A 16,750-nucleotide genomic window follows, 5' to 3' on the forward strand; every position below is an offset into this window, starting at 1 on the left:
TTTTGCAGAGAGTATAAGTTTATTTGCTTTCTCTCTCAAGCTGTGGAGAGGATTGTTTAATATTCCTCTAGTGAAGTCACTTACAAATTTATTACACAGTTGATGGTGAGGTCAAGTGTCCTGGGCACAATGACAAGCCAGCCAGAGTGTGGTTCTAGACCCCCCTGAGTGTTCATTCTGAAGTGTTTTTCCATTACAGAAGCTCTCGGAAGGAAAGAGGACCACAAACTAACCACAGTTGAACTCCAATTTGCAATCATGGCTTATAACCTGGTATACCGCCGGTGTATCACTAATCCCGTTCCTGTTCTAACCCAGCTGCTGTTTTCAGGGTCAGAAATGCAATAGTTATGCACGAGAAGGTCTGACAATGAAAATCTGCTGCCGGAGCACGATTTCAAACACACTTCAGTCACAGATTGTGAGCGATGAACAGACTAAATGCAGACGTGAAGCTGAAATGGTGTTTTCTTGAAGGCGAATCAGAAGAAAGAACTCGGACAGTTGGCTCGTCCGTTAAACACGAACTATCGGATATAATCGCGGAATTGATTTAATCCATTCTTATGTTACAATCGTAGCGGTGAGAAATTTGACTACTGTACACAAATGCTGTCCTAGAGGATGAACACCCAGGGTTATTTATTTATTTGTTTCTTTATTTATTTGTTATAGTTATATAAACCAGCGAGTTATTAGTTATTTTTACTGCTGTGGTATCACCTTAAAGTCTATAATTGGACATCATTAAGAAAATGTCACGTGGTTTTTAAAGGACAATTTGGCTGGATACCACGCATGTTGAGAACGTCTTCATTCAAGCCCCACCTCCTTTTTTTTTTTTTTTTTTTAATACAATAACATAATTTCCCCCCCGAGTTATAATGATAATAATAATGAGTCTTTATTGCTCACATATACACGTGCACAGTGAAATTCTTTTCTTCGTATACCCCAGCATGTTAGGGTCAGAGCGCAGGGTCAGGCATGATACAGCGCCCCCTGGAGCAGAGAGGGTTAAGGGCCTTGCTCAAGGGCCCAACAGTGGCAGCTTGGTAGTGCTCGGGATTGAACCCCCGACCTTCCGATCAGTAACCCCGAGCCTTAACCGTCAAGCCACCACTGCCCCCCTTTAGACTAGTTTTACCACTACCACTCCCACACCCATGTCTAATACAACTCTATTGCAACCTTATTTCAGCACAATCGCAGTCCTATTAAAACAAGTGTGCAGTGTAATTCTGGGCCGTTAGATAAAGACACGAATATTATACAAAATGCCTAATTGATTGGCAACTCCTTTTAGGTTTTGTTTACGTGTTTTTGTGTGTGTGTGTGTTTATCAGGCGGAGTTGGAGGGGATAGAGGCGACGCAGGGGATGTCCTCGGACACAGCCGTCACCTTTCTGACTCGCCTCATGTCCATGGTGGACGTGTTGGTGTTTGGCAGCTCGCTCAACTTCAGCGAGATTGAGGCAGAGAAGAACATGTCCTCTGGAGGACTGATGCGCCAGTGTCTCAGACTTGGTCAGTCAGTGTGTGTGTGTGTGTGTGTGTGTGTGTGTGAGAGATCACAGTGGACACTCATGAACAGTGCGGCTCCGTTACTGTGTAGACCGCACTGTTGTTTTTTTTGACACTTTAAAAAAAAGCAGCATTTCTGTTTGTTTGGTTTCTAGAATGATGTTGAGATGAGTTCTATAATGTTTTATTCATGCTGCAGTCTCAGCCAGTTATTTTTCTATTCTTATTCTGTTCATTGCCAGACTGTATTCATCACACACACACACACACACACACACACACACACACACACACACACACACACACTCACTCACTCACTCAATCTTTTTATTTCTTCCGCTGTCTCTCTATCAGTGTGTCTTTAGTGTATTACACTGACTGCATTTTGCCACAATTCCTATAGCTTTTATAAGTTTATATGCAGTGCGGTATCACAGACTACAAAACTGACATGTATACCATAGGATATATGAATATCTCATCTCATCTCTGTCTCTCTCTCTCTGTCTCTCTCTCTCACTCTGTCTCACTCTCTCTGTCTCGCTCTCACTCTGTCTCTCTCTCTCTGTCTCTCTCTCAGTGTGTTGTGTGGCTGTGAAGAATTGTTTAGAGTGCAGACAGCGTCACAGGGACAGGGGAATGAAGTCCTGTGTGTCCAGTGTGAAAACTCTGGAGAGCATGCAGAGCTCCTGCAAGGTGTCCTCTCTCTCTCTCTCTCTCTCTCTCTCTCCTCTCTCTCTCTCTCTCTGTCCTCTCTCTCCTCTCTCTCCTCTCTCCCTCCCTCTCTCTCCTCTCTCTCTCTCTCCTCTCTCCTCTCTCTCTCTCTCTCTCCTCTCTCCCTCTCTCTCTCTCTCTCTCTCCTCTCTCCTCTCTCTCTCTCCTCTCTCCCTCCCTCTCTCTCTCCTCTCTCTCTCTCTCTCTCTCTCTCTCTCCTCTCTCTCTCTCTCTCTCCCCTCTCTCTCCCCTCTCTCTCTCTCTCTCTCTCTCTCTCTCTCTCTCTCTGTACTGAATATCAGGTCTTCTCTGTGAGAACAGATTTGATTTCTATTCACTTTCCAACCAACTATAGCATAGACAGATTGGCTATTCTATTCTATTCTATTCTATTCTATTCTATTCTGTTCTATTCTATTACTATATTGCATACTATAATGTCGTCGCAGTTATTGTTCTATTCTTTATCATATTCCTCATTGCTCTATTCTATACCATTCTGTTCTATTACTATAGCATTTCTAAAGCTAAAGCCTTACTCTAGCATTACTATAGAATTTACGATTCCGTTCTATTTCCTCTCATCACTACGTTATTCTTTTTCATTCTTTACTATTGTCTTCTATTCTCATTGTAACTTCTATTCTATTCTATCGCTATAACATCTCTCTAGCTATAGCGTTACTATAATAGCGCTACAGACTTCACTATTCTATTCCGTTTCCGCTCAGTGCTACTTTTTCTATTCTCGTCTATTCCTTATAGTAAATTCTATTCTCCTCTGTTCTTATAGTAATTTCTATTATCTTCTATTCGTATAGCAATTTCCATTCTATTCTCTTCTATTCTTATATGAATTTCTCTTCTATTCCTATAGTAAATTCTATTCTATTTTCATATAGTAAATTCCTTTCTATTCTTATAGCAGTTGCTGCACATTGATTACTATGTACTTAAAACGTTGTAGTTCTGCATTCCCCCCCCCCCCCCCCCCCGAAACGGCGGCCTGACACAGTCTGCTCCTTGCTGCTTCTACCCTCAGTGAGAATGTGTTAGTGAAAGCTCACTGTACTGAGATGAAGTGTGTTGACTCACATACATATTGTTCTGTTTTAGACTTCCATAGAGAATTTCCCCAGTAACATTTCTCCCATTAAGGACCCAGATCGTCTCTTGCAGGATGTGGACATCAACCGTCTGCGTGCCGTCGTCTTCCGGGATGTCGTAAGTGACAACGGAGGGAAATCAAAACGCTCGCTTTACCATGCATTCTCTTATGAAGGGTGTGTTTGTGTTAAACCGCGTGTATCTCTGCGGCTTGCTCGTATATAAGCGAGCGGCAATTTAAAGGCTTACTCGAAGACTTTCCTATCAATCTCTTCCTTAAGCAACACATTTATTTTGCCATTTTATTAGAAGTATGCTAGTTTGACTTATATATGATTCAGTGCAAAAGTTTGTACCCCCCCCCCCCAAAATGGTTTGTGAGTTTCAAAAAAAAAAAAAAGGGACAATTGACCTCTAATTTACACTTGATCAACAACAACAACGAATCCAAACAGTTATAAATGAAATCTGAGTGCGTGCTTCAACAAGACAACAATACAAAACATAATGCAAATCAATCAGAAAAGAAAATAATGTTTTCCCCCACGATGTCTGTCTCGGTCTCCAGACCTGATTTGAAGCCAGACACATATCTGTCAGTCTTATAACAAAGGTGCCAATAAAAACTGGCTACGATTGCCCAAACAGGCTGGAAGAATTACTGCATAACAGATATTTCAGAAAAAAAAACAATATACAGCAAGGCAACTGAGAAACTCCAGAAACTGTTTATACAAAACATATGAAAGTCGGAGGAAGTCAACATGCAAGTTCAAACTGACAGCTTTTTTTTTTTCTTCTATTAATACAAGAATCCCTTAAACTCTTGGTTTAGTATTCTGCTGTTGCGTGTAAATGACTACTAAGGACTACTTAAAGGACAAGTAACTACTAGTGTACTGAACTGTATTATTCCTGGTCACTGGGGTTATACCCTGAGGCACCCTCCTTACTTACAAAAGAGCATATCATGTATCTTAAAAATCTTCATTTACAGTGCAGTTATATAGCTTAAAGGGTCTATGTGAAATATTACATATGAAAGGTAATAAAAAAAAGCTGATTATATTTCCCAGGAGTTATCAAACAGACCGAACAATTTGAACACTCTATATATTAGCAATTTTTTTTTGTATTAATAATAATAATGTTTATTATTAAATGGTCAGTGAATTTAAACCCATTGGAAATGTATTTTATTGGAACACTCTAGACTGAATTTAATTGGAAAAAGGACAACATACAATATTTATCACTCTAATTAATGCACTATAGACACAGCCTATATTTATGTTTTACACGTAAATATTTGATTGATGGGCTTGACCCTCCCAAGGCCTTATATATATTTAAAAAAAAAAAAAAAAAAACCCATATAGAGTTGCGTATTAAGATATTACTTGCAGATTAAACAGTGTAGCTTTTCTGCAGTTTCGCATGAAGAGTGCTGCGATGTGTTTTATAGGATGATGGGAAGCAGGCGCAGTTCCTGGCCCTGGCTGTGGTCTATTTCATCTCTGTCCTTATGGTGTCGAAGTATCGCGACATCTTGGAGCCACAGCGCGAGATGACCAGGGCCTTCAGCCAATTAGGGAGGAGCATTCGCCAGGAAATCAACTCTCCCACGAGCACAGGTGCTGCTCATCATCATCATCATCATCATCATATTATTATTATTATTATTATTATTATTATTATTATTAGATTGCTTACAATTTCAGACCAAGCCTTTTTTTTTTGTACACCATCTATGCCGAGTATAGAAAAGCTAAAAAAAATCAGTCAGAGAGTGTTATGGTCCATGTGCTTGGTGTTTCTTCAAAGGATAATCCAAACTCTCAGTGAAACCAGTCAGGTAATGGTCGGTGTACTGGGAAAAGGACCATCTAATGGTGATATCAAGGCAGGAGGGGTGGCAAGACTTCGCAAATTCAGAATTCGCAAATTCGAATGGAGAAAATGATCTATACATGAACCAGGAAATAACCCGGGTGTGAATGAGGGAAGCAGACTACTATTTATGAAACAGTGACCTCTGCTGGCGGGGAAGGATATCATTCTCAAACGCATTCTCATACATTCTCATTACTGAGGCACATTTAATGTCTCACTGACCATAACTAGCTTATCTCATCTTTCTTGTTTCTGAGCGTAGTACTTTTTTTTTTCTTTTTTCTTTTTTCTGTTTTAAAGCTGTTGCTCTTAGAACTAGTGTGTTCAATTCTAGTTTTCTCAAGTGGCTTTGGAGAACCAGTAGTCTCTCTCTCTCTCTCTCTCTCTCTCTCTCTCTCTCTCTCTCTCTCTCTCTCTCTCTGCGGTTCATCATCTCAAGCCAAGCTCAATCATTGACCGGGCGCCTCTGTCTTTCCTTTCCCGAAATCCACATGTCTTGTTAATTATGCGGCGTGGAATTGAACTAGTGAGTGCATGAAGGAACTCGGCTGAGCTCGTCAGTCACACTTCACCTAAAAAAGGACTCGTGGAATTTGACTTGCAGGCTTATCAAAGGCTTCTTCTTTTTTTTTTTCTTCTTCAGTTTTGAGACGTTGGAAGGGACGAGCGGAGATGAAATAAGCTTCAAAGAATGTGATGAAGATGAGGGGTGGAGGAAAGAAGGAATGAGCCAGAGGGAGCAAAAGAGAGAGTGTGACAGCATTATAGGGAGAGAGAAATGGACAAAGCCAGCATATGAGGACACAGGAGATGGCGTTGCTATTTCCAGCACTAACTGTCAGTGGCCATTAGGCAGGCAATCCAGCAGAGGAGAATGGGATCATACAGGCTCCTGTCCTGCCTCATAAACTTAAGGCCAAAAAAACAAAAAAAATAAACAAATCAAGACAGTGGGATCTTTTCAGATGCTACGCAGGAGACAAATATCTGAGCCCAAGATGGGATTTAGACATTATCTTGAGCTCCAGAAGGATGCATTGGCCTCATTAGCAGCAGAACATGAATATTCATCAGGATGGCAGAGTGTTTGGAAAACAGCTGGGTGTGAGAGTGTGAAGTCTGGCTACATCTGCCCAAGCCTTGTTGTTTACACTCAAGGAATTCATTTTAACCTTAAGCGTTGACAATACTGACTTCAAAAACTTGCAAAAAAAAACCTTTAAGTATTTTAACAGTATTAATTGAGATATAGTACAGAAAATCAACCCTTTGCAGAAATATTACAGAAATATTACAGAAATGTCGGTTGTTGTTAAATACACAGTAGAAGCATCATCTTCCTTGACATTCTGACTCTTTCAGATATCCAAAGTTGTTTTTTTTCGGCTTGGTTTTTTTGCTTAATGCCTTAATGTTTAAATATGGGGGCTTAGTGGTTAGCACGTTTGCCTCACGCCTCCAGGGTCGGGGGTTTGATTCCCACCGTGGCCCTGTGTGTGTGGAGTTTGCATGTTCTCCCCGTGCTGCGGGGGTTTCCTCCGGGTACTCCGGTTTCCTCCCCCAGTACAAAGACATGCATGGTAGGCTGACTGGCGTGTCTAAAGTGTCCGTAGTGTATGAATGGGTGTGTGAGTGTGTATGTGATTGTGCCCTGCGATGGACTGGCACCCCGTCCAGGGTGTACCCCGCCTTGTGCCCCATGCTCCCTGGGATAGGCTCCAGGTTTCCCCATGACCCTGAAGAAAGGATAAGCGGTATAGAAGATGGATGGATGGATGAATGTTAGCTGACTTACAGTTCAACAGTTCAATAATCACCTGTCTCTTTTTTGTTATATTTAGTCATGGTGACAGATGATGAATAAATTTGACATGCATGCAATAGTTGGTCAACAATACAGGTTCTGGAGATGATTTAAAGATATTAATGAAAATAAACACAACAACAACAGCAAAAAAAGGTAATGCTTTACATTACGTTTCCATTATTAAGACAGTAAGCTAATGGAAGCATTAGCAAGCAAGCACGGTCATTAAGCTGTTTTCGTTTTCCTCCGTGAGGGTTTGAACATTGGTTTATAATTTGAAGGTGTTCAATAATCAGAACCTCAATGTAAAGCATTACCAAACGTTCTTGGTAATTTGAATAATTGTATAACATTTTAAACGGCCAATTTGGCCCATTTTTGTTGAAAGGTGCCAATAATTCTGGAGTCAGCTATATGTCAGATACTCCACTGAAATGTCCTAATGAAGTTGGTGGAGGAAATTCACTCGTCTATTGATTTGTTACGTGTTGGTTATTGTGTGCATGCGAATGTGTACATAGTTTTGGGACACAGTATGAAATATCAGATTGTTTTACCGTTGTCTTGATGCCTATGTTTTTTTTTTTTTTTCAACAGAAAACCCGCTGACATACTCAGACAGCAGTAAAGATCCCACCTTGGTCTCTGATCCACATGCTGAAGTGTCTCTGCCTCATTCGGACTCTGGTCTCGGGGACGAGCCTGCGTCCTGCATGTTTAACGGAGCCGAACTGGAACCCGGCTCCAGAGGACCGGACGGCCTGCGTGGGATCCTCTGCACCCTCTCACCAGAGGCTAAAGTCCAGGAGAACCTGGCTGAAGCGGATCTCCTTAAGCCTGCTGCCTCCATCTCTAGCATCAGCCAATCCAACAAGGGCATCAACGTCAAGGAGATCCTCAAGAGTCTGGTAGCAGCTCCTCTGGATGCCAGTGAGAGCAGCCCTGAACCGACAACATATCCTGAAAACCAGGTGTTAAAGAGGGAGACGCAGACCATGATGCCCATGCAGTTCCACTCATTTGACAGGTACAGAACTTGGGTTCAGTCGGCTTGAGATGTAATGAGTGTGAAGGCCATAGCATATGAGTTACGTCATTTTCATACTCATCAAAACCATTCGGTGAGCTCTGGTGTCCTGTGGATGGGGGCGGAGTCATCCCGGAAGAGACCACGCCCATCAGGATAGAAATGTTTCATTGTAGGATAAAGGTGATCAGTCAGGAGAACCGCAGTATTGATTTGCAGTGTCTCAAGAATGTCAGAAATGTCATGATCTCTATTTGTCTTTTCATGTTGCTCAGTCTTCATTCTGTGTGTAATAGATTTCATTGGTTAACAGTTACATTCAGATCTCCAGCCAGACAGACAGACAGACAGACAGACAGACAGCACTATTTTACTACAGACCGCTAGACAGCCGAGTTCAGATAGATACCATTATTTGGAGTGTTTAGTCAGACACCAGTGTTAATAAAAGATTTCACACCAGTTCTGTGATTTTACGACTGCACCATGCTTTCATGGCTGCCCATAAGCTGAAATAACCTCATAACCCGAGAAAAGAAAGTTTGTCTCGACTTATATGTTTATATGTTGTAACTCGTATTTTTCAGTTAAGAAAAAAAATTTTTTTGCCGAAGTTTTATTTAAAATAATAATAATAAAAGGAGAAAACCTGAAAATGTGATTTAATATATATATTATTTATTATATTCCTGAAAATGAACTATTTCTCTATTGTAACAGAGAAAGTATATAGAGAACTTATGTCCGGCAGTTTGACCCGAGAGGTGTAATTTCTCAAGTGCAATATTGCGTTGCTTTAAAATCAAAAGTATATTGGAATATTGAGTAATAAAATTCTGGGGAAAAAATAAAAATTATTTCAAAAATATTTACAATAAAATATTATTGAAATAAATATTAGTACATATTTATTATTATTATTATTACTACTACTTTTTATTTTTTATTATGATGTCCTGCCATACATTATAAAGTAGCTCTCAGGTCAAAATGCTGAACATAAACTTGTATACAGTAAGTTTAATAATAAAAAAAAAAAAATTAATGAATAAAAAAATCATATAGTTGCTTTACTGTGCAAAAATCTTCGGTACATGCAAAAGAAGTTTACTAGAAAGTTCAGTAAACAGTAATAAACTGACCAAAGTACACTTGGTGTGAAAATCCTTTCCTTTTTATTGATTTTTTTTAAAGAAGGAGTAGTCTCGGGTATAATTCGCGGCTGGTGATTGGTAAATTGGCTGGTAAGGTTTACTGAGCAAAATACAGCAGCCTTCATTATGTTTTTATCTAAAAAAAAAAAAAAAGATCTGCTACATAATATGTTCCTTTCTTCACTGGCACACAAACATTCTTCATGCAGTTCATTTTTTGTTGGAAACGTTCTGTTTGGGTTGGGGGAGGTTGGAGGGGGGGGGGCATGGTGGCTTAGTGGTTAGCACGTTTGTCTCGCACCTCTGGGGTTGGGGGCTTGAATCCCGTCTCCGCCCTGTGCGTGAAGCCTTCTCGTGGAGCTGTTCTCCCCACGCTGCCGGGGTTTCGGGTTCTCCGGTTTCCTCCCCCAGTTCGTTCATACACATGCGTTGTAGGCTGATCGCTATTTCCAAATTGTCCGTAGTGTGTGAATGTGTGTGCGATTGTGATTTGCGATGGGTTAGTAGTCTGTCCAGGGTGTCCCCTACCTCATGCCCCGAGATCCCTGGGATAGGCTCCAGGTTCCCCGCGACCCTGTGTAGGATAAGCGGTATGGAAAATGGATGGATGGATGGATGGATGTACTGTTTGGAAATCTATAACAACATTTGTACTAAAAGAATAGGGTGCCTAAGACTGTTTTACTTTTAGTGAAAATCTGAACAAAACAGGCTTCCTGAAAGCAGTGCTACTCACATAAAGATGATTATTAAATATTAGAGCAAGTCTGTTTCTTGAGCTTAAGTCAAGTCAAGTCAAGTGGGTTTTTATTGTCACTCTTCTACATAGCTTGAATACATTGGAACGAAATGGCGTTTCTTTTGGACCATGGCGCAACACCGAACAGTACGCAAGACTACATAAAGTGCAAATACACAACAGTGTGAGACGAGTGCAAAACAATAAATAGACAGGACAAAACAATAAATACACAGGACAAAACAATAGATAAGCAGGACAAAACAATAGATACACAGGAAAAAACAATAGATACACAGGACAAAACAACAGATACACAGGACAAAACAATAGGTACACAGGACAAAACAATAAATACACAGTACAAAACAATAGGTACACAGGAAAAAACAATAGATACACAGGACAGTAAATACACAGGACCAAACAATAGATACACAGGACAAAACAATAGATACACAGGACAAAACTATAGATACACAGGACAAAACAATAGGTACACAGGACAAAACAATAAATACACAGGACCAAACAATAGATACACAGGACAAAACTATAGATACACAGGACAAAACTATAGATACACAGGACAAAAAATAAATACACAGGACAAAACAGTAGATACACAGGACAGTAAATACACAGGACAATACAATAGATACACAGGACAATACAGTAGATACACAGGACAATACAATAGATACACAGGACAATACAATAGATACACAGGACAATACAGTAGATACACAGGACAATACAATAGATACACAGGACAATACAATAGATACACAGGACAATACAATAGATAAACAGGACAAAACAATAGATAAACAGGACAATACAATAGATAAACAGGACAATACAATAGATACACAGGACAATACAGTAGATACACAGGACAATACAATATATAAACAGGACAAAACAATAGATAAACAGGACAAAACAATAGATACACAGGACAGTAAATACACAGGACAATACAATAGATACACAGGACAAAACAATAGATAAACAGGACAAAACAATAGATACACAGGACAAAACAATAGATAAACAGGACAATACAATAGATACACAGGACAGTAAATACACAGGACAATACAATAGATACACAGGACAAAACAATAGATAAACAGGACAAAACAATAGATACACAGGACAAAACAATAGATAAACAGGACAATACAATAGATACACAGGACAGTAAATACACAGGACAATACAATAGATACACAGGACAAAACAATAGATAAACAGGACAAAACAATATATACACAGGACAAAACAATAGATACACAGGACAAAACAATAGATACACAGGACAAAACAATAGATACACAGGACAAAACAATAGATACACAGGACAGTAAATACACAGGATTCACAGGACATGGACTGTAACTGTAAACATGGCCTGCAGCTATTTTGTAAGTTTAATTGTAAGTTTGCGATGCTTTTGGGAAGCTGGACTCAAAAGGGTTAAAAATTTGCTGAACTAAAGTGCACTGCTTGGAATAAACTCAGATGAACTTTGTGGTCCGGCACTGTAGCCATGCTCAACATCAACAATATTCCTCTCAACTAGACGACAGCTAATATTTAAGCATTAGCATTACTGTCAAAAGCGCTAACCTGTATTTTCATCTGATTCATTTCTTCCTCGTATCATTAATGTTACATAAGGCCAACTGATATGAATGATTTCAGCACTGTCTCTGTAAAGTATGAGGACCTCTCTCTCTCTCTCTCTCTCTCTCTCTCTCTCTCTCTCTCTGACTGCGTGATAACTTTCTGACATAACAACAGAGTGCAATGCATATTAGTCAGCCCGTGATAAATACCTGGATTATTCCTTTCCAGATGCGAGCACCATAATGATTTTTCGTTTGTAAGCAAGCCGTAAGTCACGTCAGTCCTGTGCGCTGCCTATCACTAAGAATTTCTGTGTTTGAAAAGGTCTTTGGATTGCAGTTGAGCGTCTTGGGTGCGTGTTTACATTCCGGGCTCAGATAAGATCTCCGAGTTATCCGTCTCCATTTCAAGAGGGGGAAACATTCATCCTCGGCTAATCCCAGTGTAGTGTTTAAGCCCTGCTGCCGAACTGATACACACACCGAGTGCTTGCCTTCTGCCCTAAATCAAGCTAGTGTTAGTTCTCTAATCTTTCACATCATACTGAAATATTAATAAAACATTTTGTTTGGCAAGAAATGCCACTGATAATGTAAGCGTTTTGATGTTTTCGATCAGATGGTCATATCTTAAGCAGTCAAACGATAACACTCCTTAAATCTGCGTTCAAACGTGTACGAAGTAGAACACTTTTTTTTGGCGGGAAATAATCAGCGATCACTGATAGGGTGAATAAAACCCGAGCGATCTGCAAGGGATTACTGATTTAAACTGGAAACGTGTACATTTTGAAAAGATTAAATACTACTCGATAATAAGTATTAAACGTCTCAAATGGAGTATGGTGCAGTTTTTTTTTTTCTTTTTCTTGCTTTGACTCCATCGGTAGATTATACTGTGAATATTAAACAGTAGTCTTGCAATGCACAGTGTATTCAGTTAGAAAGAAACCACTTGGCAATGTGCCGTAATCGAAAAATAATCAGCGACGGGCGGACGTGAACATGTCCCGAAACGTTTTAATCTTCTTATACCGCAGCAGTTTGATATAAGTATGCCACGTCAGACTTTTTTATCCGTTTATAGTTGCATTTAATGTTGACGCATTTAACAGATTACGTCCTGCTATCGTTTATGTTATAGCAGCTAGAAACTCTAATCTTTTCTGGCGTGAAGTTGATCAATACAAGTTATTAAATAAATAAATAAATAAGTAAATAAAAAGTTACCGAGAAACCACAAAGTACGATCTCCTGTCCTGAATTTTCCTGAAGTTACAGCTTTTTCTCAGACTGTTGCAAAGCACTGACACTGGAGACTCCTTTCATAAATGCTGATCAGATGACCGTCCATATATCTTCTATACCGCTTTATCCTTTTCAGGGTCACGGGGGAACCTGGAGCCTATCCCAGGGAGCATGGGGCACGAGGCGGGGTACACCCTGGATAGGGTGCCAATCCATCGCAGGGCACAATCACATACACACTCACATTCATACACTACGGACACTTTAGACACGCCAATCAGCCTACCATGCATGTCTTTGGACTGGGGGAGGAAACCGGAGTACCCGGAGGAAACCCCCGCAGCACGGGGAGAACATGCAAACTCCGCACACACAGGGCCACGGTGGGAATCGAACCCCCGACCCTGGAGGTGTGAGGCGAACGTGCTCACCACTAGTTAGTTATTAGTTTTAGATTATGTAGATTGTCTGCCATAGAAATCCCCATATACTATAAGCTATACAGAATGTCCTAAACGTCTCCGTGCACAGGGGAAATTAACACTTTTTAGCAAAATCTCTATATAAATCTATATATATATATACATATATATATTTCAGACAGCCTTTAAGAACGCCTTTGACATAAAAGGACGTATTGAATAAGAAGGACGTTCTCGTGGCTGGATCGGGAAGCCGTCGTAAAGTTGCGAAGGACTTTAACAGGAAACATGGCGAGCACATCATATCGCACGAAGCGGTCGCCGAAATTATTAACAAATCCAAAAAGACTGGACGTGTTGCGGACCGACCGAGAAGCGGACGTACGAGCATCCACTGACGGAAGACTCAGCCGACGTTGTCCTGGCGCACACAGTGCCTTATGTACGGAGACTTTTGGAACACGCTGTAGAAATAATGACGAGTGCATTAATATAAACCGACAGCAAAAGAACTCACGTCAAAGCGGCTGTTATAGAAAAGTGATGAACACGTTCAGACCAATCATATCTGAGAATTCAACAGTTCTGTGCTATAATGTCTAATATAAGATATTATCGGTTGCTATAGGACCACATAGTGGAAACTTTCCTTTTTTCCTCACTCAGACTCGTATAAAACCGTAAAAAATAAAAAAAACAAAAACTCCAGAGACTGCTGTTAGACGTCTTTTCCATTCCAAGGTTTCACAAAATTCCATAACTATAGCATAGCATCTGAGATAACACGTTAACCCACAACGCTATTTCGGAGTTAAAGTGACTGTCAATAGTCCATGCTTTAGTACTATTGCACTGTTCCAGATTACTCAGCGATTGTGTGTGGCTTTCATGATCTTGTTGGATCTTCCTAAAATCATTTACATTTTGCCATCTTTTTTTGGGATTGCGATTCAATTTTGTCAAGCACTGAGGTGAGAACGTGCCTGGCGTAACACCGGTCTGATTACAAACCAGGCTGAAGGTTACAGATGAGGTGTGTCTGCTGAATAGCAAAGGTGCAGAGTGTGTATTATGTGTGTGCGTGGGGGGGTGTTCGAGAAGGTCTCCAGGGTGTTGATGGCAGATTAAACGGAAGGGGTCCGGCGTGTCCCTCGGCTCTCCCCTGCTGTCTCGCTCAGCCCTCAGTCCCTTAATGAAGGCTGACAGGATGAAATGAGTCGCCGCAGCAAAGTGTATTATTTTTGAAATGCTTTCACACGGGCTGTCGTACGTGGCCGCGATGTACTACTCAGGCCCTGCACGCTTTAATGTCATCCGCCGCGGCCCAAATTGCTGTGTCTAATTGTTTGCCACCTGCCACTGAAATGAGCTGCCAGCCGCCGACAGGCCTCTTCGATTGTCTGTCAGAAACACAATAGATCTGGAGTGACAACATCAAAAAAAAAAAGAAAGGGGGGGGGGAAAGCCTTCAAATGCGGCAGAGCGGATGGGGGCGGCTCAGTGTCTTTCTGGAACTTTCCTGAAGGTGCATTTTTCAATTAGTCTTCAATACCCTGGAAGCAGGAGTTGCAGCTGGGGCTTGGAGCATGACAAATCCAAATCAAAGCCAAGCTCCGAGCTCTTCCCTGATTGGAGATTAAATCAATGCGCAGTGTATTGATGCATTATTCAAATAGGCCACAATTATGCCCCAGTACTAATTTATATCTCATCAAGTTTAAAAAAAAAAAAAAAAAATTAAATAAATAAATAAAGGGGAGAAAAAAAAAGAATTTGATTTGCGACTGGAAAATTGTCGTAGCGTTTGTATTAAACGAACGGAAACACACCGACGTCGACTCGGAGGTTGATGAATTAATATTCATCCAGAGATTAATCCTTGCTTTATTCAAAGCAACTCAATTAAGAAAATCCTATTAATAATATATGTGTTGGGTCAAATACATCATTCATGAGCGCTTAGCTAATGGATAATTCATGAAAACGTGTACATATTTTATTACACCGCTCCAATATTATCAGCCCCGGCTGTCAAGGACCTGCTGGAAGCCGTGGACGTAGAATAAACAGGGGATGCGTTAGGGGAAATAAATCACAGCTTTTGTGTTGCCGGGTTGCAAAACACAGATATCCGAACGTTGAAAATATTATGGACGATGAGGAGCGTTAAGAGGAAAGCCGTCAGACGTTTCAGTCGGAGACGGAGGAAAAGAATTTTACATTTGTTTTAGATTTGGAACGCAAAACTGCGATAAATAGTGCGTTTTCACATGTTTTGACAAGACTTACGCATGTAGCCCGTCTTAAGTTCTCGGTTTGTTTCCCTGAAGCGGGCCGTACCATAATAATGTTCTGATTTATTTATATCGTGTGAATTATTTAGTGCGATACTTAAATAACTCTGTACGTAGCATGCAGTACGTGACAGACCGTCGGTGTCATGGTCATGGTTAAAACAAGACACATGAGGATGTATAATGGAAAAACAGAGCAAATGTCATTTGTGTGTGTGTGTGTGTGTGTGTGTGTGTGTGTGTGTGTGTCTGCTCTCTGTACACTGTCTATTCTGTTAACAAACACAGTCGGAGGTTTTTGACTCGGACACACACACATCTGGCGTTGAGGGTGAGAAGTTCGGTCGGACCTGTGCTGCATCACACAGACACACAAACGAGCAAACACCGGCAATACACACCACATACTTACCTGTGAAGCTGAAGATAATCCCATCATGGGTCATATCTGGGTCAAGAGTGTAGCGCTAACTCATGACCGTCTGCTATCCGGGCCTCGTGAGAGCCATGTGATTTCCGTTTAAACATTTGAAGAGGAGGAATTATGGACACATTTTTGTGTCATTTAAGCGAATTAAATGCGGTTTAGTTTTACATTTCTTTAATAAGTTAAGCTGTTTAGTGTCTATATTTAGAGACGGTCAATTTAATATGATCTGCTGATGCAAAGATGGCTGTTTTTGTATTTCGAACATCAGCGCATGGGAACATGATGGGAGAGTTTAGCCGTAGCATTTATTTATTTATTTTTTTCCGCTTTCTGAGCACTTGCGACGCTAAGCTAACGTAGCAGGCCGACCAAATGCAAACAAAATACGCTTGGGGTATGATGCGTAGGCCTGACGTGTCAGAGGGATTTGTGGGTACTTTTTTTTGGATTTCGCATTTCTGTGTCAACGTTTTCTTCTGTAGGAAAAGCACAGGTTAAATTTTTGCTGTCTGTCAGCGTTTCATAATTTCTTTAATATTTTCTTTTCGTATTATTTGCTTATTTAGGTCGAGGTATGCATAGTTAATATACTGCATACCTCATTATTATGTGCACCATTTGATTGGGCTGCAGACTGGACATATATAACAACTGTACAAAATAAACGTATACACACAGGCACTCAATAATCAGGTAATTACAATGTAAGTATATGTAAATATAAGTCTATAATGATATACTATAATGAAAATTAATT

General features: G+C 40.4%; 1 protein-coding gene across 1 annotated transcript in view; it reads left to right on the top strand.

Moving 5' to 3' along the window:
- The window catches only part of LOC128621061 (neurobeachin-like), a 60,651-nt gene that overhangs the window by 19,412 nt on the left and 24,489 nt on the right, over window positions 1-16,750 (top strand). The window contains exons 6-10 of the mRNA XM_053646539.1: window positions 1,347-1,527; window positions 2,105-2,220; window positions 3,355-3,462; window positions 4,811-4,979; window positions 7,643-8,072. Of these exons, the coding sequence (XP_053502514.1) occupies window positions 1,347-1,527; window positions 2,105-2,220; window positions 3,355-3,462; window positions 4,811-4,979; window positions 7,643-8,072 (1,004 nt within the window). The remainder of the gene's footprint in view (window positions 1-1,346; window positions 1,528-2,104; window positions 2,221-3,354; window positions 3,463-4,810; window positions 4,980-7,642; window positions 8,073-16,750) is intronic.

The sequence above is a fragment of the Ictalurus furcatus genome, chromosome 17 (genome assembly GCF_023375685.1).
Source record: "Ictalurus furcatus strain D&B chromosome 17, Billie_1.0, whole genome shotgun sequence".
In the NCBI taxonomy this organism is placed as follows: Eukaryota; Metazoa; Chordata; class Actinopteri; order Siluriformes; family Ictaluridae; genus Ictalurus; species Ictalurus furcatus.